Raw genomic sequence first — 18,051 nt, 5'->3', positions numbered from 1 at the left:
TTTTGGACGTTATCCAACCCTTTTTTTAAACCCCGCTAAGCTAACTGCTTTTACTACACTCTCTGGCAACAAATGCCAGAGTTTAATTACACGTTGTTTGAAGAAGGTACTTAAATGAATTCTTTTTTTTTTTTTTTTTTTTTTTTTTTTTTAAGTAAATTTTATTGATAACTCAAAGTAAGCATATACAATGATGCCAATTTACAAACAATAAAATACTATTCATGAACTATACAGCTTATAAACTACCCAAACCCCCCCATCTCTCCCCTCCCCTTCCCATCCCCTCCATCCCACCCCTGTACCACTCAAATTCCAAAAACTTCATATAAATTCAAGGAAGTACAGCAGTACCAATAATCCAGAACTATTTAGCAGATAACAGATTATGTATTGAACTTTATACTCTCTGTTACAAAACAAAGAGAATCAATATGCATTAATAAGTAAACTCCGACCCCTGGGACTTAGAATCTGAATATAAGGCATCCATATCTGAAGAAATTGTTTTCTACGTTTAGGTGACAACTTGGAATCTCTAGCCTCCCAAGATGCTAAAAGATGCACCTGATTACGCCAATGCCAATAGGCGGGCGTTTCCGAGGAGGTCCAATATTGCAATATACACTTACGAGCTACCAAACTCAGCTTTCTGCATAGCAGAGTTGCAGGAGTACTCAAAGAGGCAAAAGCCCGTGGGTGGTCTAGCAAAAACTGTCTCTCCGTGCCCTCAATTTTATTCCCAAGTTTAATCAAAAACCCCCGAACTCGCTGCCAAAACGCTCGCACCCATGGACACTGCCATAACGCGTGGTAAAAGGAACTATGACCCCCCCCACACTTAGAACAAGCAGCATCAACCGTATCTGACACATGAGCCAATTGCGCTTTAGACATATAACCCCGAAGAACTATTCTATACCCGCATTCTCTCAACCGTTCATCCGTTACTAATAGGCGAATGCCTTTTAAAGTAGCCTCCACATTCCATGAAGTCAATGAGGACCCCAGATCCTGTTCCCACTTATGCTTAAGACCCTCATATGTTCTCCGAGGCCTACACTTAACCAGTGCCCCAAACAAATCAGAGACCGAATGTCTAGCAGTTTTCATCCCTTCAAAAAAACCTCGAACCCGGTCCCCCAGTTGACCCCTCAAAGAAGCCTGATCCAAGGACTTCATATAGTGCGTGACCTGCGCATAAGCAAACCTATTACCCCAGGCTACTCCCACCTTGTCTTGTATAGCCTCAAATGGCAACAACTCCCCATTATTCTGCAACAAATGTTCTAAACGCGCAACTCCCTGCTGTCCCCAGGCACCAAAATTCGGATTGTCCATCCCTGCCTGAAACGCTATATTTCCTACTATCGGCAATAAGTCCGTGATATACGGATGTCCCCCCAGACTTCGCACCCACCACTGCCATACCTCACGAAGCGGCTGTAACAAGATGCTGTTTTTAAATCTAGGAGGTACCCTACTCCGAGGCAGATGAAGAAGCGCCATCACATCATATGGAACAAAAAAGGCCTTTTCTAAATTTGTGGGTGTGTAAAAAAGGGTCGATTCAATCCAGTCCCCCAGATGACGCAATAAACATGCCTGATTATATAAGAACAAATCTGGGAATCCTATGCCACCCTGCTTCCAACTCCCAACTAACAATTCCTGACTGAATTTTGGCTTTTTCCCCGCCCAACAAAAACGACTAAAAAGTCGCGTTATCCGTTTCAGATCTTTCTGCAACAAACGGACTGGCAAAGTTTGCAGAACATACAGCCACCGGGGAAACAACGTCATCTTTATTAAATTTATACGCCCCATTAATGACAAAGGGAGATGCATCCAAGCATCTAACTTAACCTTAGTGTCATCAAACAGAACCTTTAAATTTATTTGATAGAGTACAGAGGTATCCATGGCAAGCCGAACCCCCAAATATTTGAAAGATTCATCAGCCCACCGCAGTGGGAACTCAGGTCCCCAATCCTGCTGGTTCACTTCTGGGGAGGCCAAGACTTCAGACTTATCCAAATTTAATCTAAAGCCAGCATAATCCCCATATTCTCGAAACGTCTCCAACAATGCCTCCAACGATTCTCTTGGGTTCGTGATATGTACCAAAAGATCATCTGCAAAAGCAGCAACCTTGAACATTTGAGACCCCACATGTACACCTTTAACCAAGGGATTCTCCATAATATCTCTTATAAGGGGATCCAATGTCAAAACAAAAAGAAGCGGTGATAAAGGGCACCCCTGCCTAGTGCCCCGCCGGATGGGAAAACTTTCTGATTCAAGCCCATTCACCAATAATGTTGCACTAGGATTAGCATAAAGTACACGAACCGCATCAACAAACCACCCAGAGAAACCATAACATTCTAACGTATCAAAAATGAACTCCCAGTGAACCTTATCAAAAGCTTTCTCCGCGTCAAAACTAATCAGCAATGACGCCAAGTGTCCTTGCGAGCTATATTCTAAAGAGGCCAAGATCGCTCGTAAATTTTTGCTCACGGCTCTTCCTCTTACAAACCCCACCTGACTATCATGTAACAGACGAGGCAGCAAGCAACCCAATCTATTTGCTAAAATTTTCGCCAATAACTTTGTATCATAATTTAGTAAAGAGATAGGGCGATACGACATCGGTTCTAAAGGGTCTCTCCCAGGCTTAAGCAACAATATGATCTGTGCATTGTTCAAATATGAAGGCATCTCCTGATTCCCTACTATATGATTCAAAAACCTAGTCAAGGCAGGCACAATTCCTTCCCCCAACAATTTGTAGAATTCTGCACGAAGTCCATCGGGACCCGGTGCCTTCAACAACGGGCTGCGAGATATGACCAAGCTAACCTCATCTTCAGTAATTAACCGATTAAGGCTACCCAACTCTTCTTTTGTAAGTTTCGGCAGCTTAAGATTGTCTAAATATAACTGATTGGGCAGTCCCTCATCATTCGGAGAGGCATACAAAGTCTTGTAAAAAGCTCGGAAGGAGTCACAAATAGCCTTATCAGATGTATGGAAACCTCCCCCCTCCCTCCTAAGGGCCAGAATAGTTCTATTCCCTCCCCGTGGCTTAATTAAACGCGCCATCAACTTACCCATCTTATTCCCGTACTTATAAAGCGAATAATGATAATAAACCTGAGATTTCTGTGCCCTCCTCTGCAATAGCTCATTTAGCGCCGATTGGAGCTCTAACACACGCTGTTTATGGCTCTCCACGTGAGTCTCCCCAAACCGTTTGCGCGCTTGACAAAGTAACTTACTCAATCTTAATATCTCTCTATCTCGCGCCAACCGTACAAAATGCGCATGGCTGATAATTTCACCTCTAAGCACCGCTTTTGCCGCCTCCCAAAACAAAACCGGATCATCACGATGCTCCTGATTACATTCAGTATATGTTTTCCAACTACCTTGTAGACGTCCCTGTAATATTGGATCATGACTGAACTGTAAAGGAAATTGCCATTTAGATCTTTGTTGAACCACGCCCCCCGGAACCCACTCCACCTCGACCCACGCATGATCCGACACTGCATACGGTCCAATGGTTGCCCCCCTCACCCCACCAAAGAGTTGACGAGACACCAAAACGTAATCTATACGCGATTGGGTTGAGTGGGCACGCGAAAGGTGAGTATAATCTCTCTCTCCCGGATGTAAAACCCGCCAAACATCGATGAGATCCATCAGCTGGCACAGCTGCAAAAGTCCCCTGTTATTATAATAGGGGGACGAAGCCCCTGCAGCTGACCTATCCAAGGAGGGATCACAAACCGCATTAAAATCGCCCCCCACCACTATGGCAGTGTGCGGCTGCTTCAGCAGAAAAGTTATCAGGGTATGAAAAAACCCTCGATCGTATTTGTTAGGGGCATACACATTACAGATTAACAGCTTTTGCCTCCCAACCAACGCCTCCAAAATGACATAACGCCCTGCAGCATCAACCAAGAGCGGGGTAATTGATGATGCTATACCTTTTCTGAACAGTACCGCCACTCCACCCTTTTTCCCCTGTGCATGTGCCGCTACGCAATTCTCAACCCACCAAGTACTGAGTTTGGCATGCTCAACCTGATTCAGGTGAGTCTCCTGAAGAAGTGCAATATCAGACCTTTGCCTCTGCAGATGCTGCAAAATCTTGGATCGTTTAATCGGCGAATTTACTCCACCGACGTTCCATGAAATAATGCGTACTATAACAAAAATGAAGAAATACGATAATTTCCACGAAAAGAAAAAATATATTGGCAGCCAAAGGGAACAGCCCAGCCTCTGCCCCTTCCAGCCTTTCCACCCAACTCCAAGCCCACCCACAAGCTCCCGCCCACACAAGATCAGAAAAGTGGTACCTAGTGCGGCCAGCCCTGAAATACATCCACCCAAGAGCTAAACTCCCATGTCCTGCTATACACCCTCCCTCCCCTACTTCCCTCATCCCTCCTCCCCCCAACCCACACCCCCCCCACCCCACACCCCCTTTCCCCCAATGCCAAGGCCCACCAAATGGGACCATCACTTCCTACGTCCCTCCCACCTCCCTCCATATAATAAACAAGAAAACATACATCCCCAGGAGTTTGTAAGTACTGAACAATGCCCCACACTAGAGGCAATGCGCAGCACCAACACCCCCCGAAAAAAAAAAAAAAAAAAAAAAAAAAAAAAAAAACCCTTTTTTATGTCAGTGCATTAAACTGCTGAAACAGAAACACAGCAACCCAACTGAACAATCTTTCTCCACCCACCTGCATGCCCAACAGTGCCAATACAAAAAGGAATCAGACAGATGCAGATCAGCCCAAGCCACAAGCACTTCACCCTCCCACACACCAGATACAGTATACAGCATTGACTAAGAGTAACTCAGCAGGCACCCGAGGCTGTTGCTTCCAGCTGCCGCAGAAATTCCTTAGCTGCTCCTGCCGTCTCATACACTCTAGTGACACCATTATATGATACTCGCAGTTTGGCAGGATATAGCAGTACGAACTTAATGTTCCTGCGAAACAATGCTGAACAAACTTCTGAAAACTGACGCCGCTTTGCTGCCACTCCTGCTGAATAGTCCTGAAAACACCGTACAGGAATGCCTTCATATTCCAGTGGTTTCCGGGATCTGAGCAGCTGCAGTATCTCCTGCTTTTGAGTGTAGTTAAGAAAACGAGCTATGATCACCCTTGGCTTAGATACTCCATTCAATTTTAAACCCAAACGGTGGGCCCGTTCTAACTGCAGTGGCCCTGAGGATTCTGGGAGACGTAGTTCACTTGTAAGCCAACGGGTCAAAAAGGCCTCCAAACCCCGCTCCGGCACACTTTCCGGCAAGCCCACCACACGAATGTTGTTTCTTCTGGACCTGTTTTCCAGGTCCTCAAGTTTTCCCTCCAAAGCCTGCAGCTTCTTCTGATCCTGAGCTTGTGAAGACTCTACCACGGTCATTCTATCCTCCACTTCACTCACCCGCGACTGAAACCCGGTGCAGTCACGGGAGAGATCAAGAAGCTGAGCTTGCATTTGCTCCAGCTTGTCCTGTATCGGAGAGAGCCGCCGTTCCAGCAGCTCCTCCATCACAGAAGACATTTCTGCCGTTAATTCCGCGATCCACGCGGAAGAAACCGACGCACCAGGGCTTGTGGGCGGCGCCATCTTATCTTCCCCGCCCTTACAGCGAAGCTTACTTTTGTAAGCACCCGGAGACGCCATAAAGCCGACGGGAGAATCAAAACCGTCGCGCCACCTATTACTGGCAGTCTACCAGCTGTGAGTACCGAAAAAAAACAGGGGGGTTGCGTGAACTTCGTAGCGGAGGGAATAGGGAGTCAGAGAGACCGTTAGCCACGACTTCTTAAATGAATTCTTAACTCTGCTGTAGTTGGGTGTTTCAACTGTTTTGCATCTTGTCTCAGTTTCCTTTCATTTAAAGTTTTTAAAGAATCTTCATTGCATAATAGTAGTAATCATAGCACTGTCACGTCTCTCAAGTGCTGTTGATATTCTCTGCTGTATAAAATCATCATTATTTAATAAAACAGGATGCCTTTGCTAACCTCAGTGTGCAGAAAACATCTGGAGCTGTGAGTGGAAGGCAAATACGGAAAAAACTTCCGTAGAACACGGTCTCAGGATTGTTGCTGGGGGGGGGCCTTGGCTCACATCGGCAGCTGAGGATCCTTTTCCTGTGCTGGGAGCTGTGACCATAACTCACTGAATCCCGGAAGGAGGGTTACTGCATGCCAGACAGACCTAATACCTGAATGTACACACTTCCTGTGTCTCACAGGAAGTTGTCTTGGAGGTCACTGTGGTGGTCACGAAGTACAAGAAGACTCATGAGCCTGCTCCGGGGTAGCTGTAGCTACAGTTCAGGCAGTGGATACGGAAGGTTGTTTCATATCGGGGTTGACTGTGGCAGTTAAAATTCAGTTTTAGACTTGAGAGTCTCTGTCTTTTATATCGCAGAATGAGGAGTGTGGAATGGGTTTTCCTATTAGGTTCTGCTGGGCATTTCCAGGTGACCCAGACTGGCCACTGTCAGGACCAGATGAAGGGCTGAATGTACCACTGGTATGACCTGATTCAGTTAGGATAGTGCTTCTGACTCCAGTCTTCGCATGCATCCTAACGTCTCTGGGTTTCAGGCTATCCATAAGAAATATGCATGAGATGTGTTTACATTAGATATTGAGATCTAGAAACCAGGTTGCTGCATATAAATATTTCATATATATAGGGGTCCTTTTACAAAGGCCCGCTAGTGTTTTTAGCGTGCGCCAAAAATCAGCATGTGCTAAATGTTAGAGATGCCCATATATTTCTATGGATGTCTCTAGTGTTTAATGTGCAGTAATCATGCAATGAATCTATTAAGTAGTAAATTTAAAACAAATTGGAGAAAAAATATTTCTTCACTCAACGTGTAATTAAACGCTGGAATTCGTTGCCAGAGAATGTGGTAAAGGCGGTTAGCTTAGCGGGGTTTAAGAAAAGGTTTGGACGACTTTCTAAAGGAAAAGTCCAAAGACCATTATTAAAATGACTTGGGGAAAATCCACTGCTTATTTCTGGGATAAGCAGCATAAAATGTATTGAACTTTTTTGGGATCCTGCCAGGTATTTGCGACCTGGATTGGCCACTGTGGGAAACAGGATGCCGGGCTTGATGAACCTTTGGTCTGTCCCAGTGTCGCAATACTTATGTACTTTGTTTAGAACAGTCTATATTTTTATTCCATCCTCTTGTCATATACGGATCTCTAGCCCCATCAAACGGGAAAGGGAATGATAAAGCCTGCAATGGGAGTTTCTTTATACAGTTCAATATTTTATGCCCACCACCTTCCTCTGCACATCCAGGGCGCAAGTAAAGGGCACAGTTCTCCCAAGCAACTTACCACTGTGAGGTAAAGTCGACAAACTCTGCCGAAAATCTGTCTGCAGGTAACTGCGGTGACGGCTCTTCCACTACCTGCTTGAGCTGCTGGAAAGGAGTTCCCCAAGAGTCGTAGGGAAACCGCAGAATGGCCAGCTCAATCTGCAGGGAATAAGGAATACTTTATGCACTGGCCATTTCAGATTCCCCCACTCTCTCCCCCTTCCCAAGGCTCCCCAAAACCCTGGCTCGGCGAGGGAAATAGAACTGGGCTTGAGCCTATAATACAGACTGAGCGCACTCTGTAACTTCAAAGGACAGTTCTAGAAACACATCCACATTACAGACAAGCTGCCCCTGATAGCACCCAAAACGAAAATATGAAGATTTCCCCCTGTGAGAGAGATAAGATGACCACTGCCCTCTACCTTCCAGGTCAGTCTGGTCCCTTTTATACCACTTCATGTATGCTCTCAACACTCCAGGACCATGCAAGACTAACGCAACATAGGAACAGTTGGTAGATAAAGACCAGACTAGGCCATCCGAAGTCTTCTTCAGCGCCGGTCGACTCCGGCGTCTTTGCTGATGATCTGTTTCTGACTCCTGACGTCCTGCGTGCACGTCCCGCACGGGGCTACATACAGGACGTGCACGCAGGACGTCAGGAGTTAGAAACAGATCATCGGCGAAGGTGCCGGAGTCGACCGGCGCTGAAGAAGACATCGGCTGATGTGGGTTGGGGACCCCCGCCAGCAAAGGTACATGGTGGCGGTGGCAACGGGGGAGGGGCAGCGATGGCAGTGGTCGGTGGCTGGGGGAGGCAGGCTAAACTGTGCCCCCCCCACCTCGAGCTCTGGACCCCCCTCCTGCCGAGGTCTGGCTTCGCCCCTGCTGCTGCCTGTACTGCTTTGGCATATTATAGAGTCCTTTTACTAAGGCGTGCTGAAAATTGGTCTGTGCCGTTGTAGGCGCGTGTACTGGACGCATGCAGGTCCATTGTTCAGCGCGCCTGCAAAAAAGGGCCTTTTGGGGGGGGGGGGTGAGAAATGGACGTGCGGCAAAATAAGAATTGGCACGCTTCCATTTTGTATCTGCGGCCTTACCGCCACCCATTGACTTAGCGGTAAGGTCTCACGCATTAACCGGGAGGTAATCGTAAGCGCGCGTACACTGCCGATTACCACCCTGTTAGCGCCACGTGGTAGAAAATAAAAAATATTTTCGGCCACACGTAAAAAATGGAATTACCGCCTGGGGCACGTGGTAGCCAGGCGGTAGTTCCAAACTTACGCACGTTGGACGCGCTTAGTAAAAGGGCCCTTTATTGTTTTAACTGCTTCTTTGCTGGCTGATTTATAAAAACACACAAATTTATTTCTTTAACAAAAAATCCTCGTCTGCTAACTTTTTTCTAGCACACTGGTTTTTTTTACACTACCCTCCTTTGGTAAACTGCTGAAAATTTGTGGCTCTCAGCTTTAGAAATTCTAATTTCTCTAATTTGACCTTTATAAAAGAGAAATTTAGGACTGTCCCCATTCAGTAGCCACAAACCCGGAGCTCAGCTCTGTCACACAGAGGAGCAGTAGCCCACACGACCCTCGACATGTCCATTTATCCAACAGTCCTTTATCACTGACTGGCCAGGGCTGCGCAGTGCTTAACTGGTTAATTACTCTCTCTTGTCTATACTGACATCTACTGGCCCTAGCTGGAACTGACACGTGAAGCCAAAACACGTCCCAGTTTCATTCTTTTCTTAGGTATAAAATGCTCATTTAAAGTGTTTCCTTCCTGCATTGTTTACTTTTCTAAAGCATCGCACACTTGCCCTTATACATAGCAACAGGTCAAACCAGAGACAAGCGTTTCATTTTCCTGTCAGAAAACCCCCCTCAATTCCTGTGCTACAGAGGTCAGGCCAGACCACAACGAGGGATCTTATAAAGAGGGAGCTTAAAATAAAGTGGAATATATCTAACTGACAGTGCATTACCATTGTGATCCCCAAACTCCAGATATCGGATTTAACGCTGTATCCCTTCTGGTTCAATTCGGGGTTTATCCTTTCAGGCTGCAAAGAAATAGACATTTTATTTTTAATTCCCTCTGCAAAACAAAAAATGATTTCCCATAAGACCTATTCCTGCCAATATATTAGGACTAAATTTCTCCAATAATGGAAGCCTCTTTCTTTATGGATTAAGGTTAGAAACTATTTTTCAGCCTGCCTAAAACTGATAAGGCTTCTACTCCCCAGGTTGGCTGAGGGTTGAGGTTGCTCCACTCATTATGCAACGATGACATCTAGGGGCCGGATTTAGAGCCCAATTATTTCAGGGTATTTTTATTTATTTATTTAGGGGCCCTTTTACTAAGCCGAAAAAGCGTCCACGCGCACCCAACGCACGCCAAAATGAAGTTACCGCCTGGCTACTGCGTGGCTCTTGCGGTAATTTCAATTTTGGCACATGTCCAATACGCGCATCCAAAAAATCATTTTTATTTTTGGACACGCGTATCGGACTTCTGCCAAGTGGCATTTGGCATGCGTAGGTCATTACCGAACGGTTACCACATGAGACTTTACCTCTAGGTCAATGGCTGGCGGTAAGGGCTCAGAACCAAAATGGACGCGCGCCAATTTTGATTTTCCCGCACGTCCCATTTTCGGCAAAAATTTTAAAAAAGGCCTTTTTTACAGGCACACACTGAAAAATGGACCTGCACGAGCCCAAAACCCGCACCTACACTACCGCAGCCCGTAAAGGACCCCTTAAAAATTTATAACCCGCACATCTACAATCCTGAGTGGGGAGCAATATACATTCACAGTGCTAAAGACATTTTTCAGACATACATTGTAATCAAGACCGTCGTATCACTGTACAAAAGGTTCGAGGTTTACTCTTTAAAGGGGATCTCAAAAGGCTTGCTGGAAAAGAACAGTTTTTACAGCTTTTTTGAATCTGCCTAAATTGCGTAAGGCTCGGAGCCGGTCAAGCCAGGAGTACTACAGTTTAGGTCCAGCAATATGGAAGATCGAATTCCTGTATTTATCTAGAAAAAAACATCTTGAAAGAGGGAACATCGAGCAATTAGAGGACGCAGACCTCAAGGACCTAGAAGGCTGATGTAGATGTGGACTTAATAAATATTTTATAGCACACATTTGGGCTTTTCAGGTGTTTTTGGTATTGTCCCCTGACTATCCTGGTACTTCTTGAGGGGTTTATCACCCCTACCACTGCAATTTCCCCACTCCTCGCTGTCTGTTCGTCTGTCCAATTTAGATTGTAAGCTCTGTTGAGCAGGGACTGTCTTTTCATGTTCATTTGTACAGCGCTGCGTAAGTCTAGTAGCGCTATAGAAATGTTTAATAGTAGTAGTATGAGCCAAGTATAGGACAGTCAAGCCATTGTGACATCACTGATGAGGTTGGCTCTTAGGCATTGGTGGACTGAGGCATTATGACATCACAATGTCAGCTCTGGTTAAATCACCGCAGTTCCTCAGTACCTTTCCGCTCTCATCTCTCCCTACACTCCTCCCCGTGAACTCCGTTCGCTGGGTAAATGTCTCCTGTCCTCCCCCTTCTCCCCCACTGCTAACTCCCGGCTCCGTTCCTTCTATCTCGCTGCTCCCTATGCCTGGAATAGACTCCCTGAGCCAGTACGTCAGGCTCAGTCTCTGGCTGTCTTCAAGTCTAGGCTTAAAGCCCACCTCTTTGCTACTGCTTTCGACTCCTAACCATGAGACTCAACACCCTCACTTATCACCCCTACCACTGCAATTTCCCCACCCCTAGCTGTCTGTTCGTCTGTCCAATTTAGATTGTAAGCTCTGTTGAGCAGGGACTGTCTATTCATGTTCATTTGTACAGCGCTGCGTAAGTCTAGTAGCGCTATAGAAATGTTTAATAGTAGTAATAGTGGTTTATCTTTCTTCCTTTGTTGGACTAAGTGCAAATGGAGGCACTGGGGTTTCAAAGTGAAATCCCTCCATGTACCTCACCAGCCCTGCTCTGAGCTGGCCCCCAGAGCCACTATTTTTCCCCCACACAGAGCGGGGCAAATTTTTAAAGTTTTTTTTCCCCTCACTGTAAACACACACCAGTGGGAAAATTCTACACGTTTCACCTTCACTAAACGATACAAAGCTGATGCTTCCCTTTCCAGGAATAAGAGGACCTTCAATTAAATTATACTCCCCCCTTCCCCCCCCCCCCCCCCCCCCCACCATCCTACAGACTTAAACAATGCAAACAGCGAAGCAAGACTTACTGCCATGTAGGGTTTGCATCCTGCATCAATGGTTTTAGCTACTGAGTCCACCAGGTACCCACTAATTCCAAAATCGCACATTTTCACTTGGCCCTGTGTGTTTATTAACACATTAGAGGGCTTTACATCTACAACAGGAAAAGCAGAGAGAGAAAAAAAAAACAAACAAACAAAAAAACACCATCAGCACCAAGAATGACAGCAACGTCATGAGTTCACACAGGCCTCAGCCCAGACCAAAATCATAAGAATCAGAAACGGGTAATTCTCTGCAGTAAACTGACAAAACAAAACACATTAGGGCAGGGGCGAAGCTGCTATGGGGCCACAAGGGCCTGGGCCCCGTAGATTTGGCCCTGGACCTCCCCCTGCCGGCGACCCTCTCAACCCCCCCCTCCCGCCACCTGCTACCTTTGCTGGCGGGGGACCCCCCTGCAAGGCTTCATTCTGTTTCTGTGAGTCTGACGTCCTGCACGTTGTACGTGCAGGACGTCAGACTGAGAAACCAAACGAAGGAAGAAGACTTCAGCTGGCGGGGGTTGGGGTCCCCCGCCAGCAAAGGTAGGCGACGGAGGGCGGGGGGTCGAGAGGGTCTTTGGCGGGGGGGTCAAAGTTGTGGGAGGTGTCGGCAATGGCGGCGGGGGGGGGGGGGCGGCGGCAGCGGGGGGGCTAAAATGTGCCTCCTCACCTCGGCTCTGGACCCCCCTACAGCTGGAGTCTGGCTACGCCCCTGCATTAGGGACAAAAAGTAACCAGCACTAACTATGCCTTTGATGGAAATTTGACACTAAATATAACTAAATTGACTGCGATCCAGCAGAGGGCGCCAGTAGCAATCAAATCAATAGCAGATATGCCTAGTCTATGAAGAAATATCACATTCATGATAAGGTAGACCAGAGATGAATAATTTCTTAAAAATCTATTATTAATCCTGAACAAAGGGAACTCAGTGTGCAAACTGAAACTACATATTACTATAATTTGATTTCTGGCTCATAAGAACATAAGTGTAGCCATACTGGGTCAGACCAATGGTCCATCTAGCTCAGTATCTTGTTTCCAACACTGGTCAAGCCAGGTCACAAGCTCAGGGCATTTGTTTCTTTGGCTATTCGGGGAGAGAGTGTTTATAGTCCGTGTCCGGTGTATGAAGAGAGGGAGAAGGGACTGGATTCAGGCCCCACAATTGCAGGGTTCCAGCAAAACAGCTGCAAAGAGCAGGCTTGGTATGTGGCTGGGGAGGGGTGGGGATGGAGAGGGTATAAGGTTAAGGAGGAGTGGGGAAAGGAGGGGAAGGGGTAATGAAATAGGGGAAAAATTCCCCAGGTGGGTACAAGCGTTGGCTTGTGGCGTCCGATCCCATGCCTAATTCCATTCAAATAAATGGATGTCCAAAAGGACCATTAGGAAAAAAATCAAATGTCCTAGATTGGACTAAAATGTACAAAAATCACATATTCCCCTTCCAGCCAGTCAGGTTGTCCCATTTTTCCGAGCTCCCTGAAACCTCACTAAAAACTTTCCTGGGAGTGCAGTGCTAAAAAACAACAAAAAAAACCCTAGTTGCACCAGGGTTTCCCCTCTGACAGGCATCTGTCACAGTCACACTCACCTCTGTGAATGACCTGGAGGTTGCTATGGAGATGTTCTAAGGCTTTCACAATCTGGAAGAGAGAAGGACACAACGTTACCAGTACGAAAGAAACATCACACCCCCATGGACCATGAGCATTCCTTATCGTCCCACCAGACCAGTCCGAACACTTGTGTTTGTGCTGTCCTGCCTGCAGGTGGAGACTGAGAACTATAGAGCTATGATGTCATCCATTAAGAGCTCTGTACAACTTCCTGGCCAGCCAGTATTTCTCAATCTCCAGCAGGTGGTAGATCTGATATCCTGGGCAGCCTGGCTTAGGCTGATAAGATGGTTCTTTTGGTCAGCTTAAAAAATGATAAAGTTCATGTGGGTAGTAGGGTTCATAGGAATTAGTTTGGGTCATTAGGATAGGCTTGCTTGAACAGATGGGTTTTTAGTGATTTCCGGAAGGGTAGATAGCCACTGATTGATCGGATAGGTCTGGGGAGGGCATTCCAGAGTTGGCTGCCTAAGAAGGAGAAATTGGATCAATAATAGGTTATGTATCTGAGTCCTTTGCAATTGGGGTAATGTAGGTTGAGGTAAGTTCGTGAAGTTTCAGACATGTTTCTGGAGGGAAGGTCAATCAGATTAAGCATATAGCTCGGAGATTCACCATGGATAATCTTATGGATTAATGTGTAGATCTTGAAGTTGATTCATTCTCTGATAGGGAGCCAATGAAGTATAGGATACATAACAACGAATTTATTTATTTGTTACATTTGTACCCCACATTTTCCCACCTATTTGCAGGCTCAATGTGGCTTACATAGCGCCGTGGGGCGATAGCCACCTACGGTGAAGAAACAAATATAGAGTGATGTTATGAACTTAATGAACTCTATATAACTTCCCTCTCTGTGTTTCTTTAATATGTCTGTACATATCTATTTCATTTAAAATAAGTTCATAACAAGTTTGGGTTTCTTTGAGTTGCTGGATTCAGGTAACTCAGTTGGGTCCTTAGGATATGCCTTTTCGAACAGGTAAGTCTTTAATGATTTCCGGAAGTTGAGGTGGTCGTACGTAGTTTTCACGGTTTTCGGGAGTGCATTCCAGAGTGGTGCACTTATATATGAGAAGCTGGATCCATGAACTGATTTGTATTTGAGTCCTTTGCAACTAGGCCCCACCTCTTTGCCATTGCTTTTAACTCCTAACCTCTACTCATTTGCCCTGTCCTTTATCCCCACCTCTGTATTCCCTTCCCCTTAATTGTTCTGTCTGTTTACCTGTCTTATCTAGATTGTAAGCTCTTTGAGCAGGGACTGTCTTTTCATGTATGGTGTACAGCGCTGCGTATGCCTTCTAGCGCTATAGAAATGTTAAATAGTAGTAGTAGTAGGGTGGCGGACACTTAAATAAGAGCGTGATGATCTGATTGAGTTTCTGGTTGGTAGGTCTATGAGGTCGGACATATATCCTGGGGTATCACCGTACATAATTTTATGGACCAGGGTACACATTTTAAAAGTAGCCAATGTAATTTTTCAGGAAGGGGTTTGGCCCTATCAAATGTATAAATGTGAAATGGTGCAGGAACTTGGGAGCTGAAGGTGAAACTGGGGGCAGAGCTTGGATCCCCCCCCCCCCAACAAAAATGCATTCTGCTACCCCTGGGAGGGGAGAGAGAAGGTGCTAGACAGGGGTAGGGGGTGTTGGTTGGGAGGAGAAAAGAGAGAGAGAGGAGATGCTGGATGGGTAGGGGGCGCCGACTAATAAGCAGCAGGGGGTTGCCAGAAACCCTAGCACAGGCCCTGGTTAGTGCAGCGGGCTTTGATCCTGGGAAACTGGGTTTGATTCTCACTGCTGCTCCTTGAGTGACTCTTTTACTAAACCGCGTAAGCGCCTACGCACACTCAACACACGCCAATTCTGAGTTACCACCCGACTACCGCGTGGCCCGTGTGGTAATTTCATTTTTGGCGTGCGTCCGCTACGCGCGTCTGGAAAATCTTGTTTATTTTCTGGCGCGCATCAGCTACGCGTGCCAAGTGGCATTTGACGCGCATAAGTTATTACCGCCCGGCTACCGCGTTAGACTTTACCGCTAGGTTAATGGCTGGCGGTAAGGTCTCAGACCCAAAATGGACGCGCGACGATTTTCATTTTGCCGCACATCCGTTTTCGGCACAAATTTTTTTAAAAGGCATTTCTTGCAGGTGCGCTGAAAAATGATCCTGTGCGCCCAAAACACGCGTCTTCGCTACCGCAGGTCATTTTTCAGCGCACCTTAGTAAAAGGACCCCTGAGTAAGTTAGTTAACCCTCCACTGCCCCGGGTACAAAATAAGAACCTATATACAATATGTATAATATGGGACTTGATATACCACAGAAAGGCAGTATATCAAGTCCCATCCCCATCCCCATCCCAGTAACTTAATCCTTTTTTGGGTAAAAACCTGATGCAGGAAAATCAGGAGGGTTATGTCTCTGCCAATCATGAGGGTTTAGTCACTCATCAGATTATGTACTGCAAAGCTACACACTCTTATTGTGATAAACTTTCTACTATTCAGAAACTCATGCATCTCATCATACAACCATTTGAGACTATAGATTCTGTCTCGATCACTATCACTAAATCAGAGAGGAGGAAACGGAGTGTTTTGGCAGTAAGCACCAGGGGCGTAGCCAGACAACAGATTTTGGGTGGGCCTAGGCAAGAAATGGGTGGGCACCAAGTGTTCTTCCCAACCCCCACCAGAAAAATATCTGAGCTGGTGGGAAAATGCTTCTTTCCACCTTGGCAGTCTGCAGTAGGCATGCGCTGAAAACTGAGCATGCACAGGTGCCAGTATCGTGGAGAGCAGCGTTTTAAATTACTATCAGGGGGATGCAGTGGCGTACCAAGGGGGGGGGGGGGGGGGGCGGTGGGAGTGGTCCACCCCGGGTGCACGCCGCTAGGGGGGTGCCGCGCGCCGGTCAGCTTCGTTCATTTCCATGCTCCCTCTGCCCCGGAACAGGAAGTAACCTGTTCCAGGGCAGAAGGAGCATGAAAACGAACGAAGCTGACCGGGGCGCGGCACCCCCCCAGCGGCGTGCACCCGGGGGGGGGGGTTCTTTCCCCAGGGTGGGGGGGTTGCGCTGCACTGGGGAGGGGGGCGCTGCACCGGAGGGGCGGGGCGCATCGGCGATCCGCCCCGGGTGTCAGCCCCCCTAGGAACGCCACTGGGGAGGATGTCTTCAGCTGGCGGAGCTTGGGATCCCCACCAGCTACCGCTAAACGTGTAGTACTGTTGGGTGGGCCTGAGCGCTAAGTGGGTGGGCCCAGGCCCACCCAGGCCCACCTGTGGCTACGCCAATGGTAAGCACAATGATCCCTCCAGCAGCTTTTATCACTCACTCTCTGCTATCCTTCTTCCCCATCCAGCAAATGTACACAGATATTATTCAGGGCTATTTGCAAAGGTTTGATGCCCCCCCCCCCCCCCCAACAGTTTCCATATACTTACAGACACTGCAATTTTCCCTAATATATCTTCAGGAATTGTCATGCCTTTGTCAATAACATGCTTGTAGAATTTATCCAGGGACGTGTCCATCAGCTCCATGCAGATCCACACATCTCCCTGGGAAAAAAAAAAAAGAAGACATTTTTCCAGAAACATCCATGCCCGTGAAACTATCAGGAGCACCTTTCCACACTTTCTGAACCCACAAAATACACCGCCCCTCACCCTCCGGAAACACCAAGGTCACTAGCAAACCCAACATCTGGACAGGTACCACAGAAGACCCCTGTACCACAAAGTACAATGCTAACCACTTCGAGCTGTTTTTCCAGATACACATCTAAATTTTAAACGTAACCCTCGCTCTCGTTTTGCATGACAATAGCTGGTACTGCACCTCTCGAAAGAGCGCTCCGTAAAACGTTACGGTAAAATGGCAATCCACTGTCCTCATGGAGATGTCCAGGTCCATCAATAGCCTCTTCTGCTCTTGACTATTCACCGTCGCCCGGATTCGCTAGGAAGAGGTGAAACAATGAGATGCATCTAAGAGTTTTTCAATAAGTGAAAGGGCTTCCATTTCAGAGGCTGGAGGACGATCAAAATCTACAGATGGGAATTTTCGTTGGCCTAATCTAACACACTTCTTGAAACATTAATTTAATACATCAAAGAACGTTATCAAAGACTTGATTTCTCTGCATTGAACTGGTGGACTAAGACAGTCACCACCAGGGGCGTAGCTGCTATGGGGCCACGGGGGCCTGGGCCCCCGTAGATTTGGCCCTGGACCCCCCCTGCCGGCGACCCTCTCAACCCCCCCTCCCGCCAACAACCCGCCGCCTGCTACCTTTGCTGGCGGGGACCCCAACCCCCGCCAGCCGAAGTCTTCTTCCTTCGTTTGGTTTCTGACTGAGTCTGACGTCAGACTCACAGAAACAGATCGCAAGGCTTCGTTCTGTTTCTGCGAATCTGACGTCCTGCACGGAAGGAACATTTACGTAGGTAAGAGGAGTTAGAAAATAAGGAACTAATTTAAAAGAAAGTTGCACATGAGGTCAGAGAGGTGATTAAATATTACCTCAGCTAGGGTAGGAGTATGAAAGACATTGCAGATACTGTTTGCGGGTGTGGATGAAAGATGGAGCAGAACACAAATCAACAGCCACGAGTACGGTAATGATTTGTTCCAGAACCATCTTTTCCCCAACTATTACGTTCAAGTGTCAGTTACAACCCTGCAGCTGGACATTCTTCCAACATAACTGCT

The 18,051-nt window shown here is 46.9% G+C and overlaps 1 protein-coding gene across 1 annotated transcript in view; it reads right to left on the bottom strand.

Moving 5' to 3' along the window:
- MAP2K6 (mitogen-activated protein kinase kinase 6) overlaps positions 1–18,051 on the bottom strand; it is a 127,860-nt gene that overhangs the window by 17,658 nt on the left and 92,151 nt on the right. Inside the window, exons 5-10 of the mRNA XM_030206533.1 lie at positions 17,179–17,298; positions 16,782–16,898; positions 13,298–13,349; positions 11,683–11,810; positions 9,396–9,473; positions 7,419–7,558 (exon numbers count right to left, since the gene is read on the bottom strand). Of these exons, the coding sequence (XP_030062393.1) occupies positions 7,419–7,558; positions 9,396–9,473; positions 11,683–11,810; positions 13,298–13,349; positions 16,782–16,898; positions 17,179–17,298 (635 nt within the window). The remainder of the gene's footprint in view (positions 1–7,418; positions 7,559–9,395; positions 9,474–11,682; positions 11,811–13,297; positions 13,350–16,781; positions 16,899–17,178; positions 17,299–18,051) is intronic.

The sequence above is a fragment of the Microcaecilia unicolor genome, chromosome 6 (genome assembly GCF_901765095.1).
Source record: "Microcaecilia unicolor chromosome 6, aMicUni1.1, whole genome shotgun sequence".
Classification (NCBI taxonomy): domain Eukaryota; kingdom Metazoa; phylum Chordata; class Amphibia; order Gymnophiona; family Siphonopidae; genus Microcaecilia; species Microcaecilia unicolor.
The sequence above is the reverse complement of the archived record's forward strand: the minus strand, read 5'-3'. Positions and strand labels throughout refer to the sequence as shown.